The sequence below is a fragment of the Desmodus rotundus genome, chromosome 1 (genome assembly GCF_022682495.2).
Source record: "Desmodus rotundus isolate HL8 chromosome 1, HLdesRot8A.1, whole genome shotgun sequence".
NCBI lineage: Eukaryota > Metazoa > Chordata > Mammalia > Chiroptera > Phyllostomidae > Desmodus > Desmodus rotundus.
This window is the reverse complement of record NC_071387.1, coordinates 120,681,177-120,693,246: the sequence shown is the minus strand read 5'-3', so window position 1 is coordinate 120,693,246 and position 12,070 is coordinate 120,681,177. Positions and strand designations below refer to the sequence as shown.

At 45.1% G+C, this 12,070-nt stretch overlaps 1 protein-coding gene across 10 annotated transcripts in view; it reads left to right on the top strand.

The window, feature by feature from the left end:
* CUX1 (cut like homeobox 1) overlaps window positions 1–12,070 on the top strand; it is a 366,222-nt gene that overhangs the window by 201,913 nt on the left and 152,239 nt on the right. For all 10 annotated transcript variants that reach the window (XM_053930362.1, XM_053930359.2, XM_053930356.2 and 7 more), the window contains one exon: window positions 23–101. In XM_053930362.1, the coding sequence (XP_053786337.1) occupies window positions 23–101 (79 nt within the window). The remainder of the gene's footprint in view (window positions 1–22; window positions 102–12,070) is intronic.

The following is a 12,070-nucleotide window of genomic DNA, read 5'->3' as shown; positions in this document are numbered from 1 at the left end:
TTTCTCTTCCATTCCCTTTCAGATTGATGCACTGAGTAAAAGAAGCAAAGAAGCTGAGGCAGCCTTCTTGAACGTCTACAAAAGATTGATTGATGTTCCAGGTAAGCCCATGCCCTGCTCCATAACCCATCAGTGGGCATTGTGTGTGGAGAGCTGTTTGGCTTCAGCCTTTCCTAAGAGAATTCTGCCATCAATGGTAGCTTCCTCATGAAACCAAGGAGTTCTGGAATGTGCTTTCTCCAATGCCCAGCCTTTGGGTAGGTATGGGAACTAGATGCACTTTTGCTAAAGTCATCACATAACCTCTAGTTCATGCTTTTGGAAGTGCAGAAACTCACCTCTGTGGGCTGCCTTTAGTATTGGTATAGAATCCTGCTCATTTCACTGAAATAGAAGAAATAGAACCTGTGTGTGCTCTGCAGACAACACGGATGTTCGTGGTTCTGGGCAGACTGATTCCACTCTCAGGAACGGCCCCAATAGGGTACCTAGAATGCCTCACTCCCATCCCAGGTCATCCAGGGAACCAGTGACCTCTGGCCAAGTCTTTCCCTTAAAGTTTGTAGCCAAGGGCAAGTGGTAGCCCAATTAGCTACAACCAAGCATATGGATTACTGACATTACTAGAACTACTGTAACAAAGCAAAGCAGAAACAGGTCTGAACTTGCATTCTAATTCAGGTCCACTGTGGGCTTTGCAGTCCCTCTGGGAGCTGGGATTCATAGAGGTCACCCCAAGCAGGCAGCAGAACGCACTTTGGACAGGGAGTGGGGAGATTCAGGTTCTCTTGCCAGGGCCTTGTTGTGTGGTTTTCGTCATACTCCTTTTCCTTTCTGAACCTCAATTTTCTGGTCTTTAAAATGGAAGAGTGTAGGAGAACAGCCTAATGATGGAGAACAGTTTTCTTTGTTCTCAACTTGGGCTATCATAGGAGCTTATCTAGCACTTGGTTCCAAATTCTGGCTTTTTGACTTCCTGCAAGAGTTTGTAACCAACTAGGGGATCCCTGAAGACTGGCTGAGGCTCAGGGAAGACTCCTTCACAACAGATGGGTCATTTGATGCCCAGGGTGCAGTCTTTCTCGAGTCCTGGCACCTTGGTGGCCCCACTGGCATGAGCTTGCACAAATGCAGGTTTTGTGTTGGTGACTTAGTTGAAAGTGGGCTGGCTTATTTCATCTATGCCAAAGACCTAGAGAGCCTTCAGCTGCTGTTTTCTAAATAGCCCACACTGTCCTTTTTAAAAGTCCAGTTTTTATCTAGGTTTTCCTTTAGTGGGTTTCTCAGCTGGGCAGCCACTTGAACAAATTGTTGGGTTTCTTTTTCTGCAGTTATTTTCCATCCTAATTTACCGTAGAAAAAGACCAGACCATTTTTTCCCATCACCACTCTTCTTCTCCTAAGCGGACTTTATTGGTGCACGTATATAAGTTTTATAGAATTTTTTTTATCATAATATGAGCACATATTTACATTCTGCTTTTTTCACTTAACATTACACCATCAGCATTTTCCCCCATATTGGTGATATTCTCTGTAATTATCATTTTTGCCTGGAGAAGTAAAGTTTGCGTTTTCAACATAAGATGGTGGGAGCAAATAACATTTGATGTTTTCTATAATAATAAGTCAGTCGGAGCCCACCTGTGTGCCACAGATCACTTTTACCCACTTCCCAGGTACTTCTTTCTAACAGAGGCTGTGGTCTGACAGTTCTAACAAGTTCCTTGCGGAGCTCGGCGCACTCTACCTGCGTTTTGAAGCCTTACCGTGCAGATGAAGTCATGCTGCGGCTGAGGTTTACAGGAAGGGCCCGGTCAATAGCATGGCACTTACTGACAGTCACACCATTGTGGGGAGTCAGTGCCTTAGCTGTCTACGTGCCTCAGGCCTCAGGCCCGCCAAACCCAGAAACAATGATGGGGGTGCATTAGGTCTTCTAGTTTCAAGAAACATCAACTCACGCTGTCTCAGAAAACTACAGGAAGCTCTTAGGAAAAATGGGACCAGTATTTCAGCTCTGTGCCATGTGGCCCAGCTCCAGGAGCCCAGGAAGAGCCAACCAGCTGCCCCAAGAAGAGCAGAGCCAGAGACCCACTGGCCTTGGAGACTGGCAAGGGAGCCTGACTGAACTAGTCCCCACCTGCCGCCCTTCCAGAAATGTTTTTGTTTCTTATCTGCTGGCCCTACTAGAACGAAAGCTTCTTAGGGGCAGCTGGGTTTACCGCTCTACGCCCAGCACCCGGAGCAGGGCCCGGCGTGCTGCAGTTGTGACCTGTTGAACAGCCCAGTGAGTCCATCGGCCCAGAGCCACCCGGAGCCCTCCACAGCAGAATTCACGAAAGGTCGTGTTAGTAGCTCTGAAAGCTTTGTCTCTGTCCAGTTCTCACTTTTGAGCGTCAGCTTTCATACTCAGCGGCCTCCTGGACATACCCCCTGGGGTGGCTGATGAGCACCTGAAACCACCCAGTGTGTCCAGGGGAAACCGTCTTCTTCCCGAGTTCTTCTCTTAGGGAGCAGCACCACCTTCTGCCAGCTGCTCACACTGAGCCCTGAGTCACCAAGTCCTGGCCATCCTACCTTCAGAATGTTCTCAATTCCATCTACTTCTCTCCATCCCAACTTCTGCCATCCACAGTTCAGACCACCCCTCTCATGTCTACAGTATTGGGAAGCCAGGCTTTGTGCTCGCCTCCTTCCAGCCCACGTTCCAACACAGCCAGCAGTCCAGGCCCCTTCTCAGCTCATCCCATCTTATGTCTGCAGGGTAACTTGTCCAGATGTGGCTTCCTGACCTCCCGGGTTCAGTCAGGTTGCCCTGTCACATGCACGCTCCCCTCCCAGCAGCCTGCGTTTCCCTCTGCAACTACTTGGGATTCGGCTGCTTTCCTTTCTGGCTGGGCAGAGTGACTGGGTCAATGTGGTCTTGTCCCTACATATTTCCTGAGTGTCCATCCCAGTGCCTGCCACGTAGCAGAAACTCCATAAATATTTGCCAGATGAATTAATAGATCAAATTATTTCTTCACATGCTTCCTGAGGTTTTTTGGGGCTCAGGCTTTAATTGTTCACAGTGAACTATACTCCGGAGACTGACACTTTTCACTGCAGGAGAGCACGCTGGAGCATTCTAACAACCTAAATAGCAAGGGAACAGAATGTATCTTTCATTGAGTTGCAGCCGTTTAATAGCTCTCTGAACAGATTTTGCTTGGTGTCACCCTATAAAGATTTACCTGCCTGCACAGACATTTATATGACACTTAGCACTTGGGGTTCATCAGAACAACATATGTGCTTCAGAGGCCTTCGCTTTTGTGGCTGGTACTGACGTCCAAAATCTGTGTTAGGTTTAGCAGCTGTCCTGCTGGCTTCCCAAGCTTTTACACCCAGCACCAAGCATGGGATCTCCCTCCGCCCCACCGCGTTCCCCTCCTGCCCTCCTCTCCTCCTCTCCTTTAGTGGTGTGACTCAGCCGTTCAAGGGAGAAGCATCAGAGTTAACCCAGCTCTTCCCCCTTCTTCATCTTCCACACCCAGCATCCCAAGAAATGTTATTTTTCCTCCAAAAGCTCCATCTTATTAAAGACACAGAATAAACGTTTACATACATACTCATCCTGATAAGTCCTCTGAACAGTCAAAATAGTTAAGATCCCATGTATATGTTCTTTTTCATTTGCTACCAGATTGTTCCGCATTCCCTAGTTAATTTTAGGGTATTTTAAGATGCTTTTTATCATAGATAGTCTGCCTCTTTAGCCAAAGCACACTCTCCTTCCACACTGCTGTGACCTTACTCCCTGGGATGTCTCAGTCAGTATCTTACATGCTGCCCCCTCGCTCCCCCTCGCTGCGTCTCAGGAACCATGCTTAGCTGCAGGATAGGGCGGTGAACAAATCAGCCAGATAACTTCCTGTTCTCGTGGACTTCAGAGCCTGGTGGGAGTGGGCATTAAAAAGTAATTGCACAAGTACTTATTGAATTTTAGGTGTAGTAAGTGCTTCTAAAGCAGAGCCCATTGGGCATAAGAGTGTAGAATGGGTAGGATTGGGCAGGCTCAGAGGCAGATGCCCTGGGGCAGTGAGCTTAGTGAGGGAGGAGAGGAGAGGGCAGAGAGGAGAGTGGCCAGGTACTGCATCTCCAAACCAAGGCACGTCAGTAGTCAAGGGGGCACTGTTACTTTACTCAGGGGGACACCTGAGTAAAGGGCATATGCCAGTGTGGCCACCTAGCTACAAAGACAGGTGGGGGCCTAGGAGATGATGTGCAGGGTTCTGGACTTCAACAGACAAACCAAACCATGAATGAGTTTTAAGCAGGGAGGTAACATGATCAGGTATGTGTAATAAAAAAGTCATCCTGGCTGCAGTTTGGACAGTAGATTTGGAAAGGGGTCCCAGGTGAGTGGGAAGGGAGAGATGGATTCACGTGGTTCCAGTGGCAGGCGTGAAGCCGGAGAGAAGTGGACAGGTTTCAGCTGTATGTGGAGTAGAGAGGCAGAACGCATGGTTGAAAGGTGACGAGGGCAGCTGTAGCCGGAACTCAATTAACATAGCGTCATTTCCTTCATTTCCGGATAACAGTTCTTGTTCACCTGGTTTGCTTGTTTACATGGCTTACATAATTAAAAGGAAGACCAACGAAAAGTTTGGAGAATTAGCCTCTTGGTCCTAGTTCTGTTATCTCTAATTGTTGTTCTAATTGAAAATGTTCTTCGCCTTCATTGTCAACATGATAGCAGTTGGAGAGTAGTTTTAGATTCATAAGTAAGTTACAAAATTGGATGTCGTTAACCTAGATGGCTTCATCTGTCAGTTTTATCACAGACAGATTTTTATATCATAATGTACATGATCGATAGGGATAGCTTAAACTTGCAAATGTTTAAATTTTGCATGTTAATGCACCTCTGATTGAGACTCGTATTTACTGATTCACTAACAGTCAGCCAGGAGGAAAGCAGTGCAGCTCTTCACCAACATGACTTGGTGGGGGCGCCTGGGCCAGGCCCCCAAAGGGGAGTTCCTCTAACCAGCAGGCCAGTGTCCTTCTGCACTGGCATCTATATTTGTGGGTAAGAGCGAGAGTTCAGGGATTATCTGTGAACAACAGTGATGCCAGGTGTGCAAGAAAAGGTTCAGGTGTGTTGCTGAGTCATTTTCACCAATCCCCTCGGCCAGCACTTGCCTGAAGTCCGTTGTGTACCAGGCCCTGGACTGTGCACGTAAGATACGAGTGCAGTTGAGATTTGGCCGCGGGCCTCCCTGAGGTGGTTTCTGTTTGGCTGTTGGGAGACTCTACTGTACTTTTGAGAAAATATTCCATAATTTAACAGGTTAAATAGGCAGCCTCCATCCCTTACTGCAATGAAACAAGAAATAAATATCTCTGCTCTTTAAATGTGACCCCCTCAGATAGCTGGAAATATTCTGGAATGACTTCCTCGTAAAGGCCCTTGCATAGCTGGAATTTTACTGTGCCCCGAGCACAGCTGGGATGGCATGCCTAATGCGCCAGAGTTAACCTCGCGTGGGTGCCTTGCTCTTGCTCCTTCTTGATACTTTTCAGATTTTTCACAATGAGCATGCATTTATTTCAACCACCATGGGAGGGGAGCTTAAATCAGTAAAAAGCTTGCACTCTTAGTTTCTGAATAGCCCTTATTAATGGATTACAGATAAGTCAAACAGTGGTCATTTGAGTATTTGGCTACACTTAATAATTTCTATGAAAGCCCACTGTGACTTTTTTGTCCCAGAAATATCTCATTATTGGTATTTTCTTTTTAAGTTCCTAGGAAGGAGAAAAAGAGACAGTTGGTGGAGTTACCACCTGTGCCCTGGTATTGCAGAACCCTGCTTTGGTTGCAGAGCTCACCAAAGAACTGCTTTGCAAGTTCTCCGTGCCTCTGTCTGTGGCCCCATAGAAAGAGAATCAGCTTTCACTCCCTACAAAGATGGGGTGTTTCTCCTGCAGACACAAACTCTTCGAACACAAAGGCAGTGCCCAGAAGAGTTCATTTTAAGATTTACATCTTAGGAAGCACATGAGCAGGAGTATAAAATACTCATCGGTTCATGCAACACAGCTAAACTCAGTGTTTCGTGACTGACTTCTCTCACTCTGTGTCCGCAGAGCAAGCAGCCTGCAGTCGTAGGTAGCAGGTGTTACCTTTCCTGGAAGTTAGCTGGCTGAAGAGGGCCCGTTGTGTAGAGCACCCATTTCAGGACCCACTCCGGAGTTCCGGGCACGCACCTGCTCTGAGGTGCTCCTGGGGCCACGTGGCAGTTTGGTTTAGGAAAGCCTTCTCTCCTGGTGAACACCCCATCGGCCTGGTGTTTGAGAATCCAGAAATAAAGTGGGTCATCAGTTTTGAGAACTACCTTTTTAAAAAAAGAAAAAAGATTTATGTATTTATTTATTTATTTACTCATAGAGAGAGGGGAAGGGAGGGAGAAAGAGGAAAAGACACATCAACCAGTTGCCTCTTGCACGCACCCCAACCTGGGACCAAACCACAACCCAGGCATGTGTCCTGACCAGAACCGAGTCGGTGACCTTCTGCTGTGTGGGAGGACACCCAACCAACTGAGCCACACCGATCGGGGCAAGAACTGCTTTCTAATGCTCCTCCCTAAGAATAAAATAGTGATCAGACCTTGTACTCCTCATGCTGGTTTCAAGTGAGGGCACCCTTATTGGTTACAATTAGAAAACACTGTCTTTCCATTCTCCTTTCTTCTTCCCTGCCTGTCCTCCATTCCAGGATCCCATAGCCAGACGCCTGGAAAAAAATGTCAAAAAGCTTAGGATTTGGCTGGACATACCCTTGCTTCTCATACCAAGGTTTTCATCGACAGGCCACTTGGTGGCATTTTTGAAGGCTGTAGAAATATGGCTTCTCCACTGGATCCGGAAAGGCTGTCCTGGTCCACGTGTTGTAGGCCTCCTGGCGTTGGCAGAGGAGCCAATGCCCGGGCCCCTCCAGAGCGAACTCTGTAACCTCAGGTGCCCAGATGGCAGGATTCCCTTTACACATTCTCAGTTTACCTTCATGAAACATTTTCATTCTAAGAATCAACCACCAGCATCTTAACGGGACCGAGGTGGGACCAGGGCTGCAGCCTCAGAACGAAGGCTATGTATGGCTCGCAGATGCCCTGCAGTCTCCTCCCTGGCTGTGGGACTGAGCAGCTCCCAAGGAGCCTCAGGCACCAGGGGACACGGACGCTATGCTCTACCCAACACTGGAACCCAGACAAGCGGGCCACTTTTCTCACCCTCCTTGACCAGGTTAACACAAATATGGGGCCTGACCAGCCTCTCCGTTTTGTGCACCGTGTGTCTGCAAGCTGAGGAAATAGCTATAAACGTTTTAAAGAAAGGCAAATGTGACAGGATGGGTGTCTGAATTGCTTGTCCCCGTTTTTGCACGCTGCCCTGTCTTTACGACTCTCCCTCTGCCCCTCGACACACGGCTGCAGCGTGAGAACCAACCGGCCAAGATGCAGGGAATCCTTGGTTTGCTTGCGTGGGGCAGTGTGTCGCCTCTATCCCACTTTGCCATAACTGGGGTGGTCCTGGCACACTTGATATCTAGACAGCTTTTCATCAGTTGCTCATCAGCATGCTAATTGCTGTATGACTAATTATGCTCTGAATTCCAGTTGATTTTCTTAATGAGACAGCTGGGTTAATTATGTAATCGTATGATTACATTAGCCTAGAGTGCCCTGGCAAAAAGTAGTGTCTGCCGTACTGTGATGTCATCACAGGGATGGAACTCATTCAACCTCTGGCTGATGGCAGGGGACAGCCCCACAGCCTGCAGAGCCCTGTGTACAAACGTGGCCTCGGGGTTTGTGAGGCTGGTATTCTCAGTTCTCACAGTATATGGAAAAGCAGTTCACCACTGGCCTGGCCTTCTCTCCAACACACCAGCCTCCCCAGCCCCTCCCGGTACACCGTAGCCCCACCCAATCATCCACCTAATCCGAAGCCCTTCTTTTCAGCCCCTGTGGCTCTGTATGAAGTCAGCAGTGTCCTCTGCACCAAGACAGTGGGTTTATCAGTGTGTGATAGTGACCCAGGGAATCCAGAACAAAACGTACCCAAGTACCAGGAGGGCCACAGTAACTTAGTTTACATAAAGTCTACACTGCATAGACTGGCCCCAACCTTATGCCCACTGTCCACTTCAAATTTTCTCCCCACTCTGGTCCCCACACTGCGTGTATTTTATAAAGAACATCCATGTGGTCAGACGAGGATGACATCTTCCAGCCACTGGCCAGCTCTCTACTCCCCATCATAGCCACAGTCCCTGAGAGCCAATCATGCTGCTAAACCCACCCCCCACCCGGTCATGCTCCTCCTCCTCAGATTTCCATGGCTACCGCTCCACCTCTGCAGGACTCTTCAGCTTTGGTCCTCCACTACATTCTCCACTAGGTGACTTCTCACGTCTGTTAGGCTCTCCAATGCCTAACAGGAGAACAGTTGATTTCCCCCAAGCCTTCCCGGGAAGGTAAATGGCACCACCATTCATGCAGTGGCTCAGGCCACAAGGGAATTCAGGGGTCCGCCTGAATTCCTCTCCCTCGCACCTTATAGCCAGTACATCAGTAAGTCCTATTGACCAGCCTCCCCACTGTATCCCAAATTCCACCACATCCTCATCCACCACCACCTCCCTCATCCAAACCTCCATCACCTCTCACCTCACCAGCCCACCACCTTCACTCCACAGCCTCCTGTCCACCCTTTCCACAGCAGCCAAGTGGGTCTAAGTCAGTGGTCTGCAAACTGCTTTTACTCATATACCCCAACAGTGAAGAATTTTCAATTTATAACCCTAATATGTCATCCCTTCCTTCTTTCCTTCCTATCTGATACACATGTGTAATTACAGTGTGTATTTAATACATTTAAGTCATACTAACAATAGATAGTTAGAATTAAAGGGTATGATGAAAAATAAAAAGGACTTGAACTTTATATTTTATTAGAATACAAAAAACTCGCTAAAATACTATATTTCAAAATCAACTTTATTGAGGCATAATTTACATATAATAAAATACACCCACTTTAGGTGTATAATTTGGTACAATGGCCACCTTCACAATCAAGATATAGAATGTTTCTATCACCTCAAAAGTTCCCTTATGATCCCCAACGCCAGCAGCCACTGATACGCATTCCATCACTGGAGATGAGGTTCGTCGTTTCTGGAGTGTCACATAAAAGGAGTCTTTGTGTCTGGCTTCTGTCCCTCAGCAGAGTGTGCCGGGGACTCGTCTCGTTGCTGGTATCATGGCCCCTCCTATTGAAGAATGGCATCCCACGGTGTGGGTGTGTAATAAGTTGCTTACCCACCCACCCGTTGATGGGCATTTGGGTTGCTTCCTTTGTGGCCGTTATGCATAAACCCACTATAAGCATTCAGGGACACAGTTTTCATTTTTCTCAGGTAAATGCCCAGTACCAGCACCGCTGGGGCCTGGGCCGGGTGCAGGTTCAGCTTGACAAGAAGCTGCCAGGCTGGTTTCCGAGGCGCTTGTGTCACTTACCCTCCCCCAAGGGCACGCGAGAGTTCTGCTTCCCCTGCGCCGTCTGTCGTTCAGTGGTGTCAGTCTTTTCCATTTTAGACTTTCTAGGGAATGTGAAGCATATTTTGTCACGATTTTAATTTGCATTTTCCTGATGACTGATGATGCTGGATATTTTTTCATGTGCTTTTTGGTCATTTATAGATCTTCACATAGAAAGTGTCTGTTTAAATCTGTTACCCATCTTTTAATGGGATATCTTGCAAATATTTTCTTCCAGTTTGTTGTCATTTGAAGAGCAGGAGTTTTTTTTTATTTTTAAAAGTTAAATTTATTGTTTTTTTTTCTTTTGGGGGGGTTCTTCCTTTTTATGTTCTAAGAAATTATTGAGAAGCCCAAGGTCGTAAATTTTTTCCCCTGTGTTTTTTAGTGAAGTTGTATGGTGTTATCTTTTACCTTTAGGCCTGTGACACAGTTGGAGTTAATTTTGCTGTGTGGTATAAGGTAAGGGTCAAGTTTGGTGGGAAAATTAATGGACGGTGCACGCGAGTGTGTGTGGTTTCCTCTCGCTGTCTAATCAGTCTTGAAATCAGGTACTGCACATCTTTTGTCTCTGCTCTTGTTTCTCAAAATTGTTTCGGCTAGTTGAGTTTGTATGTAAATTTTAGATCTAGCTTGTCAATCTAACTGTACTATTAATCAGAGAGAACAGAGTTTTGAAATCTTTATTGTATTATTGTGAACTTTTTCTTTTCCTTCTTTCAGCTCTGTTAGTGTTTAATTCATGGTTGTTGAAGCTTATTTTGGAGTGTATATACTTGTAAGAATGGTACGTCTTTTTGGGGATTGAAGCTTCTAGGTTAAACAGAGATGTGCTTCATTCCTTAGAATATTCCTCGCCCGAGGCCTCCTTCGTCTCACTGCAACATAGGCACGCCAGCGTCCTCTCGTAGTGTCTTCATATTGTACCTCTTTCTGTCCTCTTACTGGTAACAGGCCTTTGTTGTCGTGTTCAAGTTGTATTTCTCGTAGATAGCCGTGTCTTGTCTTCTAATTCAGTCTGACAGTCTGCCTTTGAAGTGGAATGTTAGATATTTTACATTTAATATAATTATGTAGATGGGTTTGTTTCTTATTTGTCTTACCTGTTTTTTGTTATATTTTTCCTGCTTTATTCTGATTATTTTTTATGATCTTATTTTATCTCCCCACTTGTCTTATTAGCTATATAACTCTTTGTTTTATTTTCTTAGTGGTTACTTTAAGGTTTACATTAAGCATCTTTAATTTATCGCACTGTACCTTCAAATAATAATATACTACTTCACATGTAATATAAGAGTGTTATACATTTTCATTTTCTCCCTTTATCCTTTGTGTGTTATTATTCATTTTACTTCTACATGTTTTAACACTTCAATACATTGTACTGTTTTTGCTTTTAAATAGTCAATTGTCTTTTAATGAAATTTATAATGAGAAAAATAGTATTTTATTTTTACCCCTATATTTACCATTTGGATGTTTTTTATTCCTTTGTGTAGATCCAGGTTTCCATAATTCTACAACACTTCCTTTAAAATGTCTTACAGTGTGGGTACACTGGCAATGAATTCTGCCAGCTTTCCTTCATCTGAAACAAACAAAAACAAATTTCTGCCTCACTGATATTGGAAGGTTACTATTTTGTTGGGTATAAAATTCTATGTTGGTATTTTTTGTATTGGTTTTTCTCTATGGCAGGTCTCCAGTTAATCTTTTTTCCTCTATATTGTATAATGATTCTTCTTTTCTCTGGCTTTTAGGGTTTTAAGGGGTTTTTTTCATTCTTGTTTTCAGCAATTTAACTTTGCTTATTATGTCCTTTATGTATATCCTGCTTGGATTTTACTGAGGTTTTTGGATATTTAGGTTTGTAGCTTTTCACCAAATTTGGAAATTTAGCCACTGTTTCCCCAGATATACCCCTAGTGTCTTTCTAGAACATGTATGTTGAATTGCTTGATGTTGTTTCACAAGTGGCTTAGGTTCTAGTAACTTTTTTCCAGCCTCTTCTCTATGCCTCTGTTCAGACAGTTTCTATGACCGTCTCTTCAAGTTCACTGATTTTTCTTTCATAGTGTCTAATCTGCTGTTAAGCCAGTCTAGGGAATTTTTTCATTTCAGATACTGTATTTTAAGCTCTAGAATTCCATTAGATTCTTCTTTATATCTTCTTTCCTTGCTGTGTTTGTGCCTTTCTTTGAATCCTTGAGTATGCTTATAACTGTTTTTAACTTTGTCAGCTACTCTCATTATCTCATGTCACTTCTGGTTTTGTTTTTATTAACTGATTCCCCGTCCCGCCCATTATCCTGCTTCTTTGCATGTGTAGCAATTTTTGATTGGATATTGGACATTGTAATTACTAACTGGATTTTGTTGTCTTTCTGAAGAGTGTTGAAGTTTGTTTTGCCCACCAGTTAAATTACTTGCAGATCAGCCTGATCATTCCATGCTTATTGTTAAGGTTTAGG